This window comes from Phalacrocorax aristotelis, chromosome 6 (assembly GCF_949628215.1).
Source record: "Phalacrocorax aristotelis chromosome 6, bGulAri2.1, whole genome shotgun sequence".
In the NCBI taxonomy this organism is placed as follows: Eukaryota; Metazoa; Chordata; class Aves; order Suliformes; family Phalacrocoracidae; genus Phalacrocorax; species Phalacrocorax aristotelis.
This window is the reverse complement of record NC_134281.1, coordinates 35591786-35616853: the sequence shown is the minus strand read 5'-3', so window position 1 is coordinate 35616853 and position 25068 is coordinate 35591786. Positions and strand designations below refer to the sequence as shown.

The window sequence follows — 25068 nt, the reverse complement described above, 5'->3', positions numbered from 1 at the left end:
AGTGTTGTGGTGATGAAGAAAATAGATTCCCCCCTCCAACTTTGTCCTGAGAAAATTTCCTGACAACGCTTTTGAAATATATTTTTTTCTATAGAATATCTGGGGGTTCACTCAGAATTTTCCCTTCAATAAGCTTTTGTTAAAAAATCCTAGCCAGGTTTTATCACTTGACATACAGAAACAGATTTGCAAGCTACTCATTTGTATATTGATTGCAAGATATGAACTTGGACAGATACAGGATACAAAGCTGAGGAATTGAGGTACCAATAAGTTGAGAGCAAAAATGTTCACTGTTTCAGGTGCATCTGTTGAAAGCCTCCAGTTTTGTATCTCTGCCACCTTCCAGCTCTCCATTTTGCAGGCAGTTTGTGTATGGTAGTTTACAGCTTCCTCATGAAGTCCACTGGGGCATTATTCTGCCTGTGTTAAAGGAAAAAACCAAAAAGGCACAAGGAAGTATACAAGGGCTGTGTCACAGTTTGAAGATTCTTACTGAGCCTTCACAGTTTGCAATTCCAGTTCTGTGTATGCAAGTGACTACATACAACTTTGTGATCATACCCTTACCACTAACCCTATAACTGCGGGAGCACAAATGAAGGAAATGGAGTTTTCACCTATCTTCTTGCATAAATCTAAACTGATTTCTAAGATGGCTTCAGAAGAAATCTATATTTCTGTTGTGCTTCATTATGTCGTTGTTCTTAGGCAGTCATGCCCATGTTTTCTCATAATGTTCCTTCTCTTCCTCACACTTCTCCACAGTGAGGCACTTGACTCTCTGCTCACCACCTGTGAGGTGAGCACGTCTTTGAATACTTTCTGAATTGGCCTTCCTTGCTGAGTAGATGACATGTAACATAGTCTATTACAAGTATACAGCATAAAATGATAAATGGGAGCTTAGTGTGTTAAGGTTAAAGCAACTGTTTAAGAAACCTTCCTTTAATTGGCGCAACATATCTTCCCCTTCTGTTGCTTCTCTTGTTATGAGTTACGACTTATTTAACATAACATCAAGGCATGGGCTTATAGCTACCATAAATGACAGATATTTGCCATGATTATTCGCCAGGTTACAATCAACATTGCCTTATAGAGTATGCATGAGAAAGTTTGGAAAACAAATGTCCCAGGTACATAAGTGCCTACTTAGTGGAAAAATGTTTTACTATACTAACAGTCTGTGATGCTCACTGTAACACAGAAGTGTGTGCTTTTAAAAGGGTAGCTTTTAAAAACTAAGAAAATAGTAAAAAGTACATATCTGATTATTCTACCAGAAACAAGCATCCATCAGACTGCTTCAGGAAAAAGTGTTTTTACTCCTCTAATCACCAAGCAAGCACTTTTTTGTGATTTTTTTCTTTTTTTTTTTTCTTTTTTTTAATCTGAATCTGAGGTGAAGAGGTAACACCAGCATTTGGGTGGAGACATTAGAAAATGTGACAGGAAGATATCTAAACAGAGAGTGTTCTTAAGAAGATGTAAGAGCCTTTGTTCACTTTTTCGATTGCTTTATATTTTAGCCTATGCTTTCTCTTTAGCTTGACCCAAACATCTGATCTTTTTGCATTTTCATATTTCATTGCCAAAGTTAATCAATAGGTGCCATACATAATCCCAGTGCTTTTCTCTTTGGGGTTCAGCTGCAAAACTAGAAAGCGGGATGCTGGAGGAAAACTAGACCTCACAGAGCCAAAAGCCCTTGCTTCAAATGGTCTCATTCATGCCTAATTTCTGTGGCAGTTTTTAACCTTTTTTATGCTAAACTGATGCTTATAGTTAGTGAACAAAACAGGAGCACATACGAGTTTGAGCTGGAATGTGGCAAGCTGCTTCAAATTTGAAGAAACCCAGAGCTTCCTTGTACACAAAATAAATAACCTGTTAACTACTATTTTCAAACAAGAGAAGTTCTCCTTCCTGTTCTGTGTTTTCAAATCAGTCAAAACTGTAAGAGATAAATTGTACTTAAACTTCAATAGCCTGAGATGGACCTAAATGAAAGCAGAAAATCTAAACAGAAGGTACATCTTGTTTAAGAGCAGAAACCTTATTTCCTGCAGTGATGTGGAAAGGAGAAGATGACTCTGGGAGAAGCAGACCAAAAAGTCCTTGAAATAGTGCTGTTTGTTATATTTCAGTGTCTCTAAAAACATTCAAACCCAGAAGAGTACAAAGGGGCTAACTAGATACTGGCCTAGCCAGGTCACCTAAAATAAATGGGTTTTCAGTATGATGTCTCCAGTCCAATTAGCAGTATATGGATTTCTGTGTTTTTCTTTCCGAAAGCTGATCTTTACCGTGGCAGCTCAGTTACACACCTACTTGCCTTCCAGAGTTTTCCATGCCTTCCTCTAACTTTAACATCATAAGTGCAGAAGCTGCTGTCTTCCCTGCATCACCTCTCTATAGCTCTTACTGGCTTCCTTCTCTTTGTAGATCTGCGAGACAACAGGGACAACCTGGGCTCCCCCACATCTGTTAGTTCCCTCTTGTGTTGCTGATACCACCCTGCTCTCAGCAGCCTCCTGAGCTTGCACAGAGAGGGGTGCAGTTACAGGAGCTGTCAGTCCCACCTGATGGATCTGCTTGGTGGCTTCTTCCATTGCTGTGCCTCAAAAGAGGTTTGTTTTTGTTTCTGGAGCCCAGAGTTGGAAATGCTGTTCCTGATTTGTCAGCCTTGATGGAGGCAGGAAATTCCCTTGTTCGTGTCTTTTTGCTTCCCAAACTTGACAGTATTTGGGTACATGCATAACTCCAGATGTAGAAAATTCAACTGATGAGTTCTTTTATATGTGTGTGTATATATATGTATGAAGTGATTTTCTAATAGTGTTGAAACACTGATATCCAGCTTGCACTGAAATACATTTGAAATTTACTTCAAATATTCTATAACACAGACACCCATAGACCCATAAAGTATTCTAATTGCTAGGAGGATCCAGATGGTTCTAAACATAGCTCAAAACTCTACTCAGAGCAAATGCTAGTTGTTCTAATTTCATTTTTAATATAGTCATTCACAGTCTTAATGCCAACAGTGCTATCTAAAAAGCTACCACAAGGTGGTACCACAGTATTTTATGTTTACATTACCATATCAAAACAACTATTTTCTTAACCTAGGTGTAAAGTAAAATAGATGTGGATATAAAACACGCCTTTATTTTAAGATAATGTCCCTTAGTGCTGCAGAAGTACTCCCCACAGAACTTTGAATCTCTCCTATAAATGCGTTAGCATCTTTCTGTCTGCCGACACTGATTCAACAGGACAGATATGTTTGCAATGTATTTTCCTGCCATAATTACTCAAGATGGATTGCTTAAGTGCTGAAAGATAAGCAGATTAAATATTTTCCTAAATTGCTGTCTAAATAAGCAAATTAATCTTGATGTCTGTCTTGATTTTTCACCTTCCTGCTTCCATATGTTAGCCACTATAACATTTTCCAGCTCTTTGGTAAGGACAGTTGTGCCTGAATTGTACAAAAACATTTCCCTGAAAACGCCGGGGTACTTAGGAGTCAACGGAGCAAGAAACCTGGGCGGTTTTGTTGTATGGGAGTTGAGCGCCAACTTGGTGTTCAGCATCTGCAGTAGTGGTGTCAGTGTCCAACTGAAGTGAATTATGGCAGAAAAGAACTATTAGTGGTGAAGCCCACCTGCTGTGCCAGTGAGGATTTCTCCTCTGGTCCATTATCTATTTATTATTCCAATAAGTATCCCATCTCATGGGAATTCTGCCCTTTCCCTCAGGATAAACAAGGAAAAAACCCTAATAAAGCCTCAATCTGTATTGTGTAGGTGTAAACCCATCACTCTGGTTCCTTGAATCACACTCCATGTCTTTTGTTTTATGCTGCATTAATGTACATGGATCATATCTGCTTGAATGAGACACTGTACTTATACTGCTTATACTGATCTCCTTAATGTTTCTTCATAAATCAAACATCTGTTGCCTTAATTTCCTAGTCACTGAGTTCCTGCTGATTCATTAAGATCTTTCAAATAAATGACGTGCCTCAGATTTCAAAAAGCCAACGTATAAAAATTTTGGAGAGGAACAGTTCTCTGCCCTTTGAATACTAATAGTATTCTGAAAAAGAAATGAGCCCTAAATAATTCCAAACTGTAACGTTCAAGATGTGTATTGAATTCTGGAACTGTGTTTGGACCTGTACGTTCAGATCCATACGTACTGCTTTCAACCCTTGAAGCAAAGCTTAGTGGAGTGGGTTGCCCTTAATGCAAGGCCATGCCCCTGGAATTAAATTTCTATACTTCCCATTGTATCCAAGGCCTAAAGGGCCGTTGTATAAATATTACATATTGGTTCAGATCTTTGAAAGGTATTTTTGATCAGTTAATACGTACATCTGAATACACAAGCTCTTGCACCAAGGTGCACAATGTCCTTCAACAATATGGCTAGATATCACGGGCCCAATGGGCTGCATTTCAAGCTGTCTTCCCTTAAATACATTAGATTAACAGCTGACTCTAATTATATTTTTTCCTGTCATTATTCTGCTGCACCTGTGCAGTTTCTCTGCAATTACATTGTACTACCTTTCTTTTTAATGCCAGCAGATTTCATTTGCATATGAATTTCCCTTGCTTTTATATACTTGAAGAACTTAAAGGACATCTCTAATAGGCTGTCATTCCTTTTGTAATTTCTCTTTTCTCATACGGTCTGCCAACAAAGGATCAATTTCTCAGATAATCTAAAATACATAATTGAAATAAAAATTACTAACAACACTAAAATAGTATTGATATTTATCACAAAGTTGAGATGTGAGACACAATTTTCTTAAAAAATAAAACCTGATAATTTTGTGCATAAAATGCAGTGCTTCTCTAGGCGCTTTCATAGGCAACAACTAATAGGAATTGCCTGATGCACTTCAATTGCCAATGCATAAAAACCTATTTTCACAGAGGATAGTAAAGTATGAATTAATTCATGTTTCCATTCATTCTAAAGGGAAATAAACTGAACAAAACCCCGCTTTGTTTAACAAAGAAACAAAAGTTTTTATTTTCATAATAATCAAATCCATAGATAGAGTTGACTTGAAACCGCATTATTAGGGGGAAAAGTACTTAATGGTGGTAAGCATTCTTTTTTATTCATTCACTTCACAGAAACCTGTGGAGATTTTTAGGGGACCAGATGAACATTTTTTTTTTAAACTGGAGTCCTCCGTTTATGTCCCCCTTTACCATTCCTCGAGTTCTAATTTCAGTTCAGAATACAGGCTTACTACGTGGTCATGCGTGGCAAAAAAAAAAAAAAAGTGTTAGTCCTAATAGAAATGTTAGAAAAAGCATGGAGACTTACCATTAAAAAATTACTGCAACTGGCTAGCATATTTTTAAAATATCCAATTTTCCTCTTTTAAAATTTATGCAAAAATATAATTTCCCTAAGAAAACCAAGGTATTCCTGGCAACAGAATTCAGCTCCAAGGCGGTATGTAGTTGTCACTGCAGAGATCTACATAAAGTGTGAGAATAACTGAAAAATGGCATAAATACCAGAAAGTATGAAGTATGACCCAACTACAGTTTATTCTAATAATTCCTGTCTCAGAATATAGAATTTCCAATACTGACTCGCTATCAACAGTGAAAAACATTTGAGACTATAAAAGATGTCAGTATTAATGAGGCTCTCTAGTCTGGAATATGTTGCATTTATCATCTGACATGAAAAGATATGTCACCAAAACCCCTTTTATGTCATTTAACAATCCACATTTTTCATTTTATTCCAAAAGGCTCAGCTCTGGTAAGAAATTCAATAAATACAAGGGCTTTTCACACCATTTTTTCTCATTACAACAGGCAAAATGATTGCATTTAGATCAAAATCCAGTCCATTTGTTCTGGAAATCAAATTCAAATGCATTTGAAACTATTCATATTGTATAGTTGCTGATGGTGCTTCAAGACAAGTGATAGCACTGTGCAAGTTTAGAATGGACTTGAAGCAAAAGAAGTCTGTTCACGGTGAGGAGCTTGGGTAAAAGACCATGTAGGCAGAATGCAGAACTTAGGAAAATATTAGTAATACAAGCATTAGTATCTGTCCATGGCATTTTATCTGACATCTCCTGGTTTATGTAGTGTCATTTTACAGTGTCAAGAGCATTTCAGAGGTTTTCAGCCTGAATTTCCCTATGCATCTTCTTCACTGAATGCAATGCTTTAAATAACAAACTAGTTCGACCTTTCACAGGAGCTTCCCCTGTTATATCATCTGAAGAATGAGCTTTCCTGAGTCTGTGATATTTACGCTTCTTTACTTTCTTTATCTTTTATGTATTTAAAAGCAAACGCCCCTTAGCCTTGGATGTTGGGTATTTGCTTAGGTTAGTAGCAAATATCTATAACTAGATCAGAAGAACTATTAATAGCATTACTTATGTGTGGTGGTAGTTTAAAACCTAGAGACTCGGTAGCCTGTAGTTAACATAGTACAGTTATTCTATACTTCAGAGGGAGAAAAAGGTAATATATTTTTAATAAGAGGGGTTTTTTGCCACTGGAATTGGGTGAAGAATTGAAAGGTGAATACTGTGCAGGTCGCCAAAGAAGCTTCAACCCAGGGATGGCTGGTCGGTGTGGGAGACTGGGTTCGGTAATCTCTCTGTATCACGCGTTGCTACATTCCCCATGCTGTGCAGCCATGGAGATGTTGCTGCCAACACAGATAAAAACACAAAGGTTTTTTATCCAAAATACTAAATCATTCATCTTCATGATTTCTTCTCTTCCTGCCCTCTTCTCTCTGCTAAAACATACTTAGAAGACAGCATAGCACATTAGAGGTTATTCAAGAAACAACTTATTTAAAGATTTTTATTTTTTCCCTTTCTTTTCTGGTTTGTGAGCCTTCTAAGTTATATCCACTGTATTAGAAAAAAAAAAAAGAAAAGTTGTTTCCTTAGAGTTTTTACCACGTACATGGTTTTGTTTGCCTTTCCAGGACTGTTATGCGTAGTAGGGAAACTATTCATAGAACTAAAAATAACGTACATGCAAACCTAAATGGAAACAGATATGGACTGAGAGACAAATCCAGCTCTACTCATTTTATATGCAAATAACAAAACCCATGCAATATAGAGAAAAAAAATATAAGGCAATGTCTCATTTAAGAGAGAAATAATACCATGGCAGCTAGAAACCATAGCAACAATATAAAAAAATAAGGAAGGGAATCATTTGCTCTAGTATTGTCTCATTTTTCTCACTGAAGATCAAAGCATCCACAGTCACCTCTGAAATGTGTAAGAATACATTGAATCTAATTTCTGATACCTAATATTATAGAAGTTGAAAATCTGGGAAAAAATGGAAGAAACTTTTCTAGGAGGTGTTTTCTCCCAAAATGAACAGCTTAAGAATACTTAAAGTGGAGCTTTTAGTGATAATTTTAATGTGACTTGTCAATTCTTCAAAATACTTTGTTACTAAATGAATATTTAAAATTAAGCTATTTCAACATTACAGTATCAAGCAATTACAGTTCCTAGGCAGTGCAGAGACAGCCTTTTATGCTGTATTTACTGAATGAAGGTGAATATGCATGGAGATCTTGTTTTCATTACTGAATTTCATTTTTCCTTAACAAACATGGGCTGCCTCTTGAGCTGCATGAGACCTTTAACCAGTGTGACAATGCCTCTTTTCATGGGCTTTTTTTCCCCCTTGTTTTTCAGTATACTTGAAGGCAGAAAGTATGTTTCATTTTTCAGATCCATAACGTGCCTTTAGAGTTCTACCAGCAATACAAAGTGTGATTGTCATTCAGAAATAAAGATGATGCACTGATTTCATTAATTTGATCTACCTGCCATTCTTTGTAGGAGCCAAATTCTATATGGTAGGTTTCCCTTTCTTAAGCATGGAAGTAAAATACAGGTGTAGCAGGTAGTCTTCCCCAAGATTGAGGGAGTCTTTCTGGTAAAAACCGGCTATTTTTGGCCTCTAGTCTTCAGAACTTCTGGATATTTTATATTTCTACTTCAGATAGTGGATTGTGTTATCTTGCATCTGATTTACCACCCACATAGGTGAGCAGAGGCCCTTGCACTGGGTTACGTGCACATGATTTCACACAAGCTGGAGTATTCCTAAAGATGTGTGGTATAGAGAAAAGATAAAAAATGTAGTGAGCCAGCTGTGACGTGCGTACGTGGGGAAGTTGTCAAACTGAGTATTTTCTAGCTGCTGCTTGCTGGAATAATTTGACCCTGCTGGTACCATTCACGTATGGATAAATTGCAGCAGTTTATTAAATGCTTCTTTCCATGATTGAATTTCATTACAAAAGCTGTATCCTCTAAAAAAGGGAACCTGCTGTAGACACCTTAACAAGAGGGAGATCTTATATATAGAAAATACGACTAGCTGAAGAAGGGCACTGTTGCCCCAGTGGCTGGAGAGAGCTCAGGGAGGAGAGGATGAGCAGAGTGCCAGTGTGCCATGGGACAGGTCTCTTGGGTCTGACATCAATCAAAATGCCTCAGGAGAGCCCTGCACCTAAAACTGCTAATTTAAAATCCACCTTGACAACTCTGTAACCAGAGATGTGTTGGCAGCAACATCTCCATGGCTGCACAGCATGGGGAATGTAGCAACGCGTGATACAGAGAGATTACCGAACCCAGTCTCCCACACCGACCAGCCATCCCTGGGTTGAAGCTTCTTTGGCGACCTGCACAGTATTCACCTTTCAATTCTTCACCCAATTCCAGTGGCAAAGAACCCTCTTATTAAAAATGTATTACCTTTTTCTCCCTCTGAAGTATAGAATAACTGTACTATGTTAACCACATACTTGGGTACACGAGCAAGACTGTTATTCAGTATGCGTTAATGGGTGCAAAACTCTTCTCCAACTGTGTAGGTTCTTAGCACGATGGTTGTCTTATTTAGCGGCAGACACTGCTTGAGGGATTCTGTGTTCTGAATTTTTTGTTTGGATCAAAACAGAAGTCTAGGAGGTTCTCATGCAAAATCTGTGATTATGTGTGTTTGTTCAAGTACATTTTTGCATTATAGTGTTAGCAGAGAATTTTCTGACAAAACAGAAAATACAGAGTCTTTGTCTCCAACATTTACAGAAGCATGCTGAGTGTAACAAACTGACAAGACATTGGTAGGAGTCTCACAAAGTCCTGTCTGCCGTTGGAAATATACCTGGCTGCCTGTAATTTGGGTTCCTGTGCTTCAGAATAAACCTGATATCAGTCCTGTGTGGATGAATAATTATGCATTTATTATATTTATGTATGTGCTTATGAATCTGTATATATTATATAAATATACAATCTAGCATACATTATTTATTATTATATTATTATGCCTTTAATTTTAATACTGAGATAGTCCTGTCATGATGTAAGCATGATAGATCTGATGGGGTCTGCGAGTCTAAGTGCTGTTGGAGCTTTAGGATCGGCACTGCATGCAGTAATTGAGGTTTTTTATTTTTAAGAAATGTGTTGTCCACTTTACATTTCTTTATTATTATTTATTATTATTTATTATTATTATTATTATTATTATTATTATTATTATTATTATTATTATTATTATTATTATTATTATTTAAGTCCTTAAAAAATATATATTCTTCTCAGAATTGAGATTTTGCCCGGCTGGTACTTCTAAGCAGAGGGGGAAAAAGCCTGAATAGCCACTTTTTAGTTTTCAGTGAATGCAAGTGGGAGGCTTGGAGTGCAAGCATAGTTTCTAACGCAACTTTTTACAAGTGCTTTCTATTTAGCAAACAGTATTTTCTTCCTCTTTTTATTATGGGCTAGCAAAAACAACCCACAACACAACCTCCCTAAAAATTCCACCGTAACTTCTACAAGATAATTATTGAACATGTAAAATTCAGTGTTAACACCACCTGTAGTCTTCTTTTCCTATCATAACCCAGAATTGATATTATGATAAATAATTCTGGTAATGTGTTAGTGCTCGAGGTTCCACAAGAATAGGTGATGTAGAAACTTATAAGAGTAGTTGTGACCCTTCTTTACAAAATTTATATCCAGGTTTTTAAAACTTTAGTGGCATTGACAATGAAGATCTTACTCTGATATTAAGTGGCTTTGCTCTGAAGCCTGAACGTAGATCCTGCCTTCCTGGAGTGTCTGCATGTTCCCCAAATACGAAAGGGCATAAATATATTGCATTTGATGGAACATGGAGGGAACTTCTCCATTTCATAACTGCTGCACAACAGGTTATACAACTGGGCCAAGCTCATGCTGGAAGTCCTTGGTAAAGCTCTGGGGTTTTGGCAAAGCTCAGTCTAAATCTTCTGAATCACCCTTCAGTGCCTGGCCTTTTTCTATGTCCAATTATCAGAGCTCAGATGCTAGGCCGTGACCTTTTTTTTGGTGTTGTAGACATAAGAAGCATCAGTTTTAGACCTAGAAAATAGAGATAACTACTGGCTCCCATCTTTCAGATCTGTGTATTTTCAGATACATTTGGAAATGGATCTTTAATAATGCTTTAATAATAAGTTATATTATACACGTTTTCAGAAATTTGATTGTTAAACTCCAAAACACTTCAATATGCTGTAGATTCTTTTGTTTAATTGCATATGATATAGTCAGATAGTGCTCTGAGGAGGTTAAAAATTAATTGTAAATGTGCGTCCAATTATCCAATTATGGATATATATGAATATACAGTGATCATTTATTTAAACTTTGCAAAGTTTCATCTCATATTTAAACATCTGACACAGATTAATTAACAACAATGTTGAAAGACTTGATCAACAACAAAAGTTTAATTAACTTTGTTAGTTAATTAACACTAGCATAGTTTTAATGAGGGAATTATGAAAGGATCAGTATTGTTACTTTACACTTTAGTCTATGATAACTCCTGAAAGTGCAATTACTATACATTTGTCTTAACACATTTTCAATTAATTTAAAATGTTTTAAAACCTTTCATTATATTTCATTATGTAATTATTAAAAAGAAGGTCAAATGCTGAAATGTTAAAAATTATCTACTCTTTTGACAATGATTATGTTGTTGTTTATAGAGAATCAGCCAGACATGATGTGGACAGGATGGTCCCTGCTACTGTTTTACTGTTTTTGTATAGTTATCAGAATAATAACATGCATTATTTTATTAAATTTGACTATTTTGTATATTTTTCTAACTTCTCCTTATGCTGTGTTTTCAAATAATCAGGATTTAGAGATCCCTGACAGCCATCTTTCTTCCACTTCCTAGCTCTGTTTGTGATGAGGTAAAGTCAGAAATGTGCAAGTTTTAAAGGAGCACAGAGACAGTTGTGAGACTTCATGATCACACATCTGTTTTCAAGGTACTTTTTTTATCCTTAAGTCCCAAACGATACTTGCCCTAGTAAGAAAGATGACGCGATCCCAATTCTTCCTACATGTGGGAATTTTCTCTTCTGAAAATGAGGATTGGATTTGTAAGAAGGGAAAATTACTTGCTACATTTTTTAGTAACTGATGTAATTTCAGCAATCCTGACTGCTGTTTTTACTGTGACTTTAACCAGCAGAAATCCCCTGGTGCAGAAAGGATACCCAGGCTGCGCTGCAGGCGGAAGTTGCAATTTTCCGCTGAAGTATCATTGCAAAATAAATGGTAGCTGTGGGACTGAAAACAAACCCACATCCTCCTTGTAGCTCAACTTCAGTGATCGAGTACATTTCTCTGTTAACCACTAGTACTGGGGAAGCAAGAAAAGAGAAAGAAATGCAGACAGCAAGAAGAAAAACCAGGTGATAGAATAGATGATGGGTATCAAAGAATAGGTACTTTATACCCTACCTACCTACCTAAGCTGTGGCAGGACATTAACCAAAGTATGTAATGAAGGCAGCCTATTGGGGCTTTCAGGTTACTTAATATCCTTTACTGTCTAAATGAACTAGTTCCTTAATGTAGTTTGATAAAATAGAAAGGATCTTTTGTATAGTGGATGTGATGGTGTATAGGCATGAACAGAGTTCCAAACAGGGAGAGATTCCTGGAGGTTTAGAGCAGCTCAAAAGTAAAAGAATCAAAAGGATCAAATTAATATCAAATGAAAGGGGTTTGTTTTGGTTTGGTCTTTTAGAAAAATCTTATTGCTGTCTCTTGTGTTTAGAATTATATCCATAGTGAAAATTCTTCCTGCCCCATATGGTTTAAAATATTTTTTTTCTTCCATACTATGACACAGCTCCTTCCTTCACCTAAACATATGCACTAAATCCTCTAATAGCAATGAACAAGATCTGGAGACACCTGAGATTGCACTACAGTCCTATCATATCTTGCTTGTTTTAAAACTAACACCGTGACTAAATTCTGATTTACATGCTTACTTGCCTGAAACTGTTTCTCTGATATCTTTTCTGCTTATCTGTATTTCACTGAAAAGTGGTAATAATTATTGACACTACTTCTTCATGAGTGCATGAGGACAGTATCACTGATACATTTGGAAAAGAAAAAAAAAAGAATTATTAATTGAAAATATACAAAGGAAGATTTACTCAGTTTTTTCCCAAATGCGTACACAATTAGTAAATGAGACTTTTCAATAAAAATTTAAATGAAGTAAACACAAAGAAAATTGAAGGGAGTCATAGCGAAGACAGCTGTATTATGAAACATTAATTTGCTCTGAGTGCCAGGAACATTTGTTATAAAGCAGCTGCCTATTTGTTAAATATTATTATAGCATGTTATCTACCATATTTCTACTTCTTCTGTTTTGAATTGGTATAAAACATGTTTAAAAGAGAATTTAAAACTTTTTTACAAATTACAAATATGATGATGAATGGATGAGTAAACGTATTTAAGTCCCCTGAGAGGAATTTATTTCTGAGGGCATACTTCTAAAGAGAAATCAATGGCAAACCAGAAAACCAAAACATTCTGCTTAAAAATGTGAAAACAGTTTGACAAATAAAACAAGCACTGGAAAAATGGTCAATGGCAAACTTCTTTACTAAAAATGTTGCTAAAAATGTCTTAGCATATTCCATCCTCTTTCTTGAATATTTCCCTACTGTTATGAGAAAGTATCATGTGCATATTGCTCTTAAAAACAAGTTGGCACCACAATTCTTAGGTCCGGTTTGTGCAGTCACTGTAATACAATATTATCTGTACTGAGTTGCAATGGGAGACATTTACAAATTCATAATCCCTTGGGTATTTTCTCACAAAAATGGGAGCCATCTCTTCTGACTTCCATTCTGTTGCTTCTTTACTAGTTCCTTGTATGCCTCTGACCTTAGAAACCTGGGAAAAGAGTCCTTTGCCATGAGACTATAGATTAACCTCTGAGCATCATCAAAGCAGCTGAGGGTGGGCTCAGAGATATTCTGGGAGATGTGGGTTTTGGTATGGAAGTCAATATTAATCTGTTGGAAGAAAGGAGGCATAAAACCAATGTCAGTTTTATTGGAAAGCTGAGGTCTGTTCATGTACAGGGCATAGTCTGCATTTGAATTTCCTCCCAAATACCCTGGCTGATGCATATAAGCAGGAAGGTGACCCCTTCTTTCTCTAGCATGCCGAATTCTTAATTTCATTTGGCTTTTGAAAAGATGGAATCACTAAAAAAAGAAGGGAAGAACTTGCTTCTGATTATCTCATCTTTTTACCAAACCAAATCCTATGAAGTACCAATTACTGAAGAGTAAGTTAGAGATGAAGGTACCCAGTATTGTTTTAGGTTTTGGCCCTACAGATTTTGTAAGGATTCTTTGGTTTTAATAATAATAAAATGGATTTCAATCAAATGTAAGACATGGGGACATTCAAAGCACGCTCACTATCAAAGGCAAAAACATCAATGTAAAATTTTGTTACGGAGTAGAATGTGAACAATAATTAATTAGCAGATTGTTCCCTCATAGTAAGGATTTTTAAAATACTGATAAAATTGAATGCTGTGATGGAAATTTGTGCAAGTTTGCACTTTAGTTTTCATGATGTCAAAAATACCTATACAAAAGAACAAATAGAATCATTAACACTCCAATGCACTGGTACTTAAGATATGGAGGAAATGGCACTTATTGCATTATAAAAATGGTTAGAGAAGACAAATTATATTGAATACATATTTCCTTATATCTTAAGGTAGGAATGTCAGGAGAGACAAACCCATGCCCTGTGTGAATAATATATCGAAAATATAAACCATACCTGGTACTCCCTGTTTTCTACCTGGTAAATAATTGACATGAAAATGGGAGTACAGCCGCGTTGAATTGTATTTTCTGTCATGCCTGGAAGTTTGGATCTGAATTTTTCACTTGATTCCTATCCTCAGTACCCAAAGTACACATGAAAAACTATTTACCTCCTTTGGAGCATCAGCTTGTATGAAGTCAGAATAAATCTTTTGGGCTTTTGAGGCGATCTTAATAGAGGACTTGGTTTTCTTGAAGTCCTCACAGGCCAGCCAGAACTCCACATTCTCCTCACTGAACTCTGACTTCAAAAATGTCCGGAAAGCTGCCAAGCCATCTGGGGAAAAATGCATGAGATGATGGGTAGCTGAAAACTGAAAGACCAAAGCAGATTATACCTATGTGTATACACACGTGTGTGTGTGTGTATATAAATACATGCAGCATATATAGTGCAACTTATGAGCTTTTGTGTCTGATATTGTTTTGCCTGTCAGCTGGCAGTTAGTCTTAAGAGGCTGTTGTGGGAGAAATAAATAGCAGATGAAACTATAGCGATGTATGAGGTGACTAAGAGAATTCTTTCGGAGTTACCAATTGAGGAGTGCTCCCAATGCCTGCTGCGGTTTGGTCTCTCTAGCACTGATACACTAGTCAAAAGGGGTTCCTGGAGATTTTGGTCTTCAAGAAGATTTGTAGTGACTAGGAAATTAGGGATTTGAGGCTGACCCTTTAATCCTTCTAGTCTAAGAAGCAAGCAGAAGATTAAGTCATATGGTCGTAGTGTGCTCCTATCAGAGCTAAGGTTAGCCTGCCTCAATAGTGCTTCTATCTCCTTTCAAGTAATGATTAAGGCTTAGATGAAGAGACAAAGTCTTCGTTACTTTTTTGCTTGGCATTTTTTCCTCTTTTAAGAGAAAAAATGAAACAAAGAAAGGGTTTATTTGGAAGAAATTGTTTTAAAATTAATCCATATCACCAGCTCTTAGAAAAGAACGTTGCCAGCACCCAAATTTAGTTATGTCAGTCAAGTTAATGCTACTCAGAAAGAGTGTGGAGGCACCTCTGGGTCCAGGCCAAAAAGTTGCTGCAGCAAAATGGGGCAGGAGCGAGGAAATTTTTGTTACACGTGGTTTGGCGTTTCAGGTCAGTAGGAATGGGATCTCTTGGAGAAGTGACTTTGGCTATAATAGAAGTAATCATTTTTTGTTTGACTGAAAGTCAATGCACAACACATAGACTTCTTTGTGACAGGAGAAACCTAAGAAAAGGTTTGTGGCTTCTTTAAAAAAAAAATTTAAAAATGGAAAACCAGAACCATTACACAGAGAGTTTAACAACCATTGTCTTCATAAAACAAACCCTTTCAGAGCACTTCTGCTTTCTTACATGTCCCTTAAGCATTGGCCAGAATGTATATATTGTGTTTGCATCTTGGAGAAACATGTTCCCTCTGTCTTTCAGCACAGCAGCTCGCATGCCTCCAGCAGTAGCGCCGGTGTGGTTCAAAGCATGCGGAGAGTTGAACTGGACAGCAGCGTGAAAACCTGGCAGCAATGTTTGTGAACTGGGTTGACACACGTTTTTAAAAAAATGTTTTTCACTTGCTTCTTACCTTTATTAGCTAGTAGTGTATCCACAGAATCAGACCAGGCCATTGTTTCCTCAGAGTTTGACCTGTGGAAACAACATCTATCCTTGAAAATAGCATTGTGATCTTTTGCCTGTGCAGTCTGTGGTAGTGAGTCTATTATTTGGCTATCTCCTTGAGGGAGCAGGGCGAGTAATTCATGGTACCCTAGGCACTGAAAGCGACCAAAAAATTGTGACAAATTTTTTTTTTAGAGCGTAGAGAACTATATAGACTCATAAAGTACACCGTTATTTGACATTGGCAACTTGATTATTCATCCAGGATATAGTAATGCTTGCTATTGGCTGAACTAGAATAAAGGCATAGGAGGGATATTAATGTTCTAGAGTGTTCACTGAATTTATTCTCAAGTTCAAATGGATTAACCATTAATTTATGTGACAGTTTTTGCTAGGAATGAGTCAAATTATGAGTCAAAAAGTTATCATGCTAACAGTGGTAGGATAAATGGACATTATTTCAGTTTCTCAGCGCTATAAAAATTGAGTAAATTCATAGTTTTGCATTTCCTTTGTAATTTGCTGTAGGCTTCTGTTAGAAATGAAGCATAGAACTAAACGCTTTTAGAAAGACTGGGCACTCTGAAGATGTTCAAGCTGGTTCAGGAGCAAGGCTTAGTGTGCAGGCTAACAGAGGGCAGCCGCATGATCTGACAGGCAAAAGGATATCAGATGAGGGAACTGCATGTCAAGTGTGTGGAATGGTTTTTTTTTCTTGTAACTTGGGCAGGATGCTGATATTCGATTTAGTCCATGAGTACATAGGTAAAAGACACCTGTCTTTTATTCTTGCAAAATTATGCTTTGATTGAAATGACTATCGTATGAGTTTTTAATTTAAACATCCAGCAGAGAGAAAGAACCTCCTTTACCAGCATTATCATTATTGCTTGTATTTTTTTGTCACAAAACCTTGGAAGAATATGATTTCTTGAAAAGGAAATAATTTGTGGAAATGTCAGCCGCAAGTCAGCATGTGCCTACCTGCTTTCTTGCATGCCCGTCATTCTGTTTGATTTTCTCAGGTTGTTGGCAGTCAGTTTGCAGCCTCAGGCAGCCCCAAATGAATATTAGTCTCTCATCTGCCATTTGGTGATAAGCAGGAATAAATGTGTCTAGTCATGTATCTCTTCTTTTTTTTTTAGAATAAGGCGCATACTTCTTCAATAAACCTCAGTTCAGTGGTTTGTAACTGGTTTTTTTTAATAATAGCTTTTTTAAAATAAAATTTTGAAAAAAATTCAAATCTTACAAATGTCCTCAGCCAAAATTTTCAAGCTAGAAATTTCAGCTGTTAATCAGTTCTTCTTGTAATGTTTAAAGGCAGGTGGTAAAAGGTAGAAGAATTTTATTGAGGTGGTACCCTATTACCTTCTCAGAACAGACTCAGTAGAAGGTTTTATGCCAACTTATTTTAAATCTTAGTAAAATGAATGCCTTTTTTTTTTAACATAGAAGTTTGGAGGGAATGAAAAATGTTTTACTAGCATTTTGTACTTGTGAAACATCTTGAAATGAAACAAATAGTTCAAAGTGCAAGACAAAAGCAGAGTAAGTAATTGACACTCCCACCACCCCACCACCCCATTTGGATACAGATTTGTTTATAAGGAGATACATCAACTCTAGAATACCTGCAAGAATACCTGGAGAGGTAGGTAATAATTAATTAGATCGGTATCTCATGTTGCTGTTGTTGAGACTGTTACATTTTATACAAGTAGTAAAGACGTATTAACCAACTTTCTAATTCGCTGGTTATGCATCTTGTATAGGTTATGGTAGGCAGGGATTTGAAACTGAAATTATATTCTGTGTGAATGTAGCAGTCACTTGATATCTTGGCAGCTCTGGAATAATTAGTATGTATCTTCTTTCTCGTTTGGTAAGAAAGGGGAAATTGGAAAATTTGGAAACATTTTGTTTAGTTTCAGTGCAAAATCAAAACAAATTCCAGGATTTTTGACAAAATGACTAGACCCTATTACCATTCGAAAAAACCTCACAACTTAATTTTCATGGAGGTTAGTCATTCTGTACTGAAAGGTTTTTCTCAGTTGGTCTTTCTGGTTTCAGATATGCAAACTCATAGGGTGTAGGTCTTTTCTACCTCATGCCTAGTTCTTATATTCACAGCCCTTACAGAAGACAGGAGTTCATCCTAACTAAAAGTAGAGCAGGTCATCCATGGCTCAGCAAAGCATCACAAGCCACAGACATTGTCCACAATACTGAGGGGTGGGAAATTTGGGTGAGTGGAAAACAGGGTGGGAAAGGATCTGCTAAAACACAGCACCTGCCTGCACATGCAGTGCTGCTCTTTCCTCTAGGCTAGCATTATAAGAGCATGTATTTTCACAGCTGATAAGATGCCCATCTATCAGGAGAGCATTTTAAAATAACCTTTGAAATGAAGTTTACTACACCTTTTTCTGTCTGAGCAGCTGGTGTCTGAAACCACCTATCAAAAGACCTTTATGTTGACTATTGACTGTATATACTTGCTTAAAAAAGTGAGTATTTTAGGAGTTAAAAGTCTCTGGAGTCTAATAAATGGACCAGACACTTTGTTCTGTATAAAATATTACAGATTTTCTCAATTTACAAAAAAACCCACCCTAGAATTCTGTAAAAAATATTTCATATTCTTAAGGGGAGTCTCAGACCTCAACCTGCTCTGACATATACTGGTTAGTTTGAGAGCTGTATTCCACAGCCACTTCTCAGCATCACCAGTAATGGTATTTTCTAATTGTAAATTTATAAAGAGATTATATGATAGTGTCACCATATTACGTAGCTGTAGTTATTACAGTAGATTGTGACATTTACACCTTTCACAAACAAGCTTTTTTTGTAGTTGTCATCTTGCTTGTACCCAGAGTGCACAAAATTATATTTTTAAAAAAGCATAAAATTATGCATATTTATACATACATATGCACACATACATGAGGGTAACTGGAGTGGAAATATAGTCAGTCTGTATTGAATACACAAATGAAAACTAGATGTAGCATTATGTACTACTTTGAGAGACATTGTGTGCTGATGGAATTAATCAGCAGAGAATTAGTTTTAGTAACTGTAATAAACTTTTATCAAATGTATAACAATTTTTCAGGTTGTTCAGGAAATAGTTACTAGCTTTCTTGTCAAACAAAAAAGTAAAATGGAAGAACCGGGTAAAGCAGACAGCATGAACTTAATTCTGCTTCTCTTTCTTATGGATAATATTATTTGTTTCAATATTTACTTACCGCTCAGAGAATTATCTCACTGACCTCATGGGATTTACTTAGATGGGAACGGCAAGCAGAATTGACAACAAGGAATCAAAATGACCATATCTACTTTAAATGGGAAGGAAAAGAAAAGCTGTCCAGATCATTCAAAAGTTGATCATCCCATCCATAAGTCTCCTACAATTAAAATAGCCATAAACAACAACTCACTTCACTGGCATTTTTTGTTCCACTGTCTGACTGTCACAGGTAGGGCAGAATTTCTTTTTCTGACTGATCTTCAAGCTGAAGGTAATGTGACAGCAGGAACAATACAAATTAGCATGTGAATAACCAAACAGTAAAATGCAAATAGACAAACTGCTTCTAACACTTCCTTTAAAATTATTTCTTTCAGAAACATGGCTTATTTTTTAGCAGTGGCCATTCTAGCTTAATCTAGCAAAAGTAATTTTAAATAACAACAATTCATATGCAAATATTTCTCAAGACATATTTATGTTCTGACCAACATCTTAACAGAGAAATCATCTTGTGATTTTTCTCATTGACCATTTGGCTTACTGACTGTTGAAAAGAAAAAAGGGGAAAGGGCTTCAATGCACATAAGTAGAAAGTTCTTCATCATAATTATTTACTCTCATATTGTGTCTGCAAAGCTGATCCATCACCTTACACGACTTGAAGGTCTAAGGCCCTTGAGCCATTATCTGTTTTGTTTATTCAGACAAGACTTACAAAAATGGGACTAAAGACCGTTGGGGTGGTCATCATTTGCACATTGATACTGTTACAAATAACGGGATCATGCAGTATTTGATACTTTCAATGCAGTGATTTTGTTAGTCTTATTGATATTTCATCTATGAGCCCTCTTCTAGGAGGGTTTCTCTGCCCCAAAAGTATTTTAATATAATTTTGTCTTTTGTTCTTGATAATTATTCTTTTCTCCCCAGCTCTTTTCTTCCTCTGTATGTGGCTTGCTGTCCTTCGCTCTCCTGAACAAGCAGACTTACTTGTTAGCTTCTTGCCTCCCTCCAAATCTTGTCCTGCTGCCTATTCCTTTGCTCACCCTACCCAGCTTTCTGGTTCTCAGTGTCTCCACTTGATATAAACAAAATTCCAGTAGTTCAGGAACCGGGATCCAGCTGTCCCAACCTGCAGAATAAGGGATTTTTGTCTTCTCTGTTAACATATTTTACACCAAGTAAAGCAGCCTCAAGAGTTTAGGTCCCATTTGATTTTCCCACACGGTATAGTCACATTCAAAGCTGCCTTCTGCCTGACTGAGGACAGAGTCTTTCTCATTTTAGATATGCCTATCTTCTAAGGTAAGAAAGAAAAACCCAAACACCACATGCCACATTTTGACCTCAGCAACGTTATGGGGTTTTTCTTTATCCTCACCTTTTGTGGATCTGTAAAAGAAGTTTCAGGCCAAACTATTTGACAAACTTCACATGGGACAAAAAATAGTGAATCTGGTCAGTAGTGTGCCAGGAAGTTGAAATCAAATGGGAACAGGTATAGAGAGGTGGGTTACTGGGATGCTTGGGAGAATTGAACGGTCTTGCAGGAGAAGAAAAAAAGACTTCAGTTTGTCTGTAAAATGAAAGCAAAGAGGAGCTGTGATTGCTCTCTGTGAATACGGAGGGGTAACCCAGAGAAAAAAAAAGAAAATAATTATTTTAGCTTAATGATCATGTTGGCAAAAGAAATAATTTATATAAACAGCCAGTGAATAAATTTGGCTGGAAATCAGGCAGCTTCAGAAATGTGTTGTTTTTAACAGTATCCCATGGAATGCTTGTCCTCTCTATTCCTCTGTACTTCAGAGATAGAGCTTCATATATTTATGAAAGAGATATTTTTAAATTGTTGCCTTTGGTAATAGGGAAGTATAAATGATGAGCCAAGATACCCCTTTCAGTCCTACATAATACTAAAAAAGATTCCTGGCAGCAAAATACAAATTCTTTCTGCAATTTCTTACTTTTGCATCCACTTGCTTCTGAAAGTTATAACGGACAGAAATATGAATTATCATCCTGATTCTCTGCAGTGTTTCTAATTTTCCTTATTTTCCTCTTATTTCCACAGAGTATGCACTGTGGACTGTAACACTGTGCCAGACAGGACCAAAAACTTTCCATGTATTGTGCTAGTAAGACTAACTTCAGCATCTTACAGCTAGAGAGAAAACCTTCAGCATCTGCATTTACATTAAATCCTTTGAGACCAATTCAGTCCCAGGTTTGAGCTTTGGCAAAAGAGGATAAACATGATACCAAAACCAAACAATATTTATTTGTAGAGTTTCTGGCCTGGCAGACTGTAAGTAGCTACAGCTTGAATTTTCTAACAGTGAGATTGCCTCTTTCTAATTTGTTGTTCAAATGGTACTTTTTTTTCCTAACGTTATGTTTTGTGACTGCTGGTCTACCTTTCTCATGCAGCAAACAGGAGGTTCCTCTGCAAGTATGTACAGGCATTTACATGCATTACTACGTCATTATTTTTAGGACGGGACTTTACTTTTAAGTGCCCTAGGTCCTCACTGAGAAGTGGCCAAGACTTAGAAGCAGTTCAAAATAGGTTTTGAATTTTCAGCCAAGTAACAAAATTCTAGATAAAGGCTTGATGCAAGTTTCCTTCAGATTTCTTGGTGTAATGCCAGTAAAGTCAGTGCAGTTAAGAGGACAGATATGACACCAAATTAAGCAACACATCATTCTTGGATGATTGCATTAATTTCTTGATGTTTACCCTGTGTCTAATCCCAATTATTATACTATTCACCCACCTTAGAACTGTGATTATATATTGATTTACTTTACATTTTTGAAGAGGTCATATCATTCTTGTTATATAATAGTCCCATTAACTTCTGTGAGACTATTTATGAAAGGGAGTGTTGCAGGACCTGCACCTTTTTTTAATGATCATCTGATGATATCCTCTTTTTAAAAAAAATCTCTTGAACATGTTTAAGTCAGTCTTAGCAGCCACAGAAAGATGATAAAAACCACCAGTATTCTGACTAGCACACAGAATAGCTAGATGGATGCAATCCAATTGCTCTTGCATTTTATGGAGTACTGTTCAGAATTCGCAAAAACACAAAGAAGCTATGAGGGATTTTCACCATTGGCTAACATGCTGTTCAGTGGCTGCTTAGTCTACGTAAGCTGACTGTATTTCATGTACAGAGCAGGTTATTACTATTATCCCAGTACAAATATCACAAGTACAGTAACGAAAGTTAGGCACAGTCACCTCTTTCCATAAAAAGTAGCTGGTAGTATTGTCATATACTTGCTCTGCTTGGAACTGAATCATTTCTGGAAAGAAAATTTAATATTTTGCTGAAATTTCGTAAGGAGAAGAAGCAATCTTAGTATTAAAACAAATGCATCAGATGCTTGTGCAAATGTATTAGGTCTTCACAATAAACAGTATCAAGCAAATAAAAAGAAATATGAATATGTACTAAAGGTGGGCTGGAAATTGCAGATAGAATTATTTCTAAATTTCTTGGAAATCTGGATCCACCTGACACTGCTGATGACTGCAGCTTCAGTTCACTAATAACCCAAATTGGTCTTGCAGAGTAGCTCAGGCCCTTATCTGCTTAGCTAATTTCAGTGTATTTTAAAAACTATCTGTGACGCCTCTGGCTTAACAATTTTGTTTTGAGCCCCCTGCCTTTGACAGGCCATAGGAGAACCAGAACTGTAGGAAAGGGAATATGGATCTATTGGTTGAATGTTTCCTCTTTTGCCAATATTACTTGCTAAAGACTATTTAAATCTCCTGAACTTTTAGGCTTACTGCTTGACTTTTTACTGACACTAATCTTTTATTCTTTAGCTATCTTTAGGCATTAGTTTCACTTAGTTATCTTCCTTTATGAAAAGCTATTGGCTGCTTAGCGGAATAAGGCATGTCATTTTTTTGTTCCTCTGACCCACATCTGACCTAGATAATTATCTTAATAGACAGTATCAAAAAAAAACTCTTCATGTTCCAACTATTGGCGTATTAACCTAAGAAATCACTTTCATTTATATGTGTTCCTAAAAGGGTTGCCTTGTACTCACCTGAGTGCAATGTAATTAAAGGTCCCAATGGCTGTTTTGGTGTGCTGGTGTTTCCCCTGGATCAGGTTCAATATGTTATTGCCCTTCAGCAATCCATTAAATCCATTCCACATTCAGGTTTGCTTGGGTAGCGTTGTTTTGTACAGTGTGACCTCAGCAGAAAAAAAAGTTAATGTTCTGCTCTTCCAAGCAATTCAGGCAAACAGAACTTGACTGCATTTCTTATGTTGGGAGAAGGCAAGATGATCTGAGCACTGCTGGCACCCTAGTAACATGGAAATGCCTGTCATATGGGATGCAAATATATTTTAATCACAGCTCTATGTAAAATTTACCTTCTAACAGCACTGCACAGCATGGTCAACTCACAAAAATAGGGTTTTTTCCATATGAATAATTCCCTGTGTCCTCAGTATGCCACAGAGTGGTTTTGCATAAGGAAATGAGCTGTTATTTTCCACCCAAGCAAAGTATGCCCTTCAGGTAAAATGTTTCCGTTTCAAGAATAATCCATCAATCCCCTGAGCAGGGAATGTACCCTTGTGGCCAAGGCGGCCAACAGTATCCTGGGATGCATTCAAAGGAGTGTGGCCAGCAGATCAAGAAGGGTTATCCTCCCCCTCTACTCTGCACTAGTGAGACCACATTTGGAGTGCTGTGTCCAGTTCTGGGCTCCCCAGTTCAAGAACGACAGGGAACTGCTTGAGCAAGTCCAGCAGAGAGCTACCAAGATGATCAGGGGACCGGAGCATCTCCCTTATGAGGAAAGACTGAGAGACCTGGGTTTGTTCAGCCTGGAGAAGAGAAGACTGAGGGGAGATCTCATCAATACTTATAAATATCTGAAGGGTGGGTCTCAAGAGGATGGGGCCAGACTCTTTTCAGTGGTGCCCAATTACAGGACAAAGACACAAGTTGGAACACAGGAAGTTCCACCTGAATATGAGAAAAAACTTCTTTCCTGTGAGGGTGCCAGAGCAGTGGCACAGGCTGCCCAGGGAGGTTGTGGAGTCTCCTTCCCTGGAAACATTCAAAACTCACCTGAACGCAGTCCTGTGCCCCCTGCTCTCGGTGTGCCTGTTCAAGCAGGGGGGTTGGATGAGGTGATCTTCAGAGGTCCCTTCCAACACCTACCATTCTGTGATTCTGTAAAAATGTTTTACAGCATTCTGGGCTCCTCATATACAGGATTTCCAAGCACTAGACAAACACAAACCTACATTAGAAGAGAATTTGAAACAATTCTCAAGAAAATATGCAAGCTTGAGGATTCTCATTTAATACTAACCAGCAGATTATTGGCACAGCTCATGTCCTGGATGAATACTGCCATTTACATAGCACCTGACATCACAAAACTTCATACAAGAAGCCTACACAGCACAAACATATAGTATAGGATCATATTATGACTTTGTGTGTGGAGACAAGTATAAATCACACCAATGAAAGAATATACAAAAGGTAAGCATTATGCCTCAGAAAGCTCTTGAACCGTAATCCCCAATATCAGTTATCTCTTGAGTAGTGCCTTGTGGGTGGTCTGTCCCAAGCCAAGCTGTGCTAGGAATGAATGAAAGGGAAAACCAATATACTGATGTTCTTGATTACCTTTTTGTAATGTAAATGGCTACTGGACTCTGACTTCTCCAGTGTGCCCATACCCAAGTACTCTGGGCAAAGTATGTGTACAATGCCAGAGATCTCCTACTGAGTCCCTGACAGGGGAGCACTCCACATGAGGATTTAATCCTTAGAAGCCTTCTCTTTCTTAAAGAAAAACTGGAGTAACGTTAACTGCAGAAATTTAAAATTAGTCT

At 37.1% G+C, this 25068-nt stretch overlaps 1 protein-coding gene and 1 long non-coding RNA gene across 2 annotated transcripts; one reads left to right on the top strand and one right to left on the bottom strand.

The window, feature by feature from the left end:
- The first annotated feature begins 9164 nt into the window (after positions 1-9164).
- On the top strand, positions 9165-15978 carry LOC142059001 (uncharacterized). Its single transcript, XR_012661169.1, has 3 exons — positions 9165-9323; positions 11271-11406; positions 15715-15978. It is a non-coding gene; the product is annotated as an uncharacterized LOC142059001 (long non-coding RNA).
- RGS21 (regulator of G protein signaling 21) lies at positions 12569-16951 on the bottom strand. Its single transcript, XM_075097188.1, has 3 exons — positions 15866-16951; positions 14421-14587; positions 12569-13473 (listed from the first exon to the last, which is right to left on the bottom strand). Exons 1-3 carry the CDS (start codon positions 15906-15908, stop codon positions 13270-13272), a joined length of 414 nt encoding a protein of 137 aa, XP_074953289.1. The 5' UTR covers positions 15909-16951; the 3' UTR covers positions 12569-13269.
- Positions 16952-25068: the final 8117 nt, after the last annotated feature.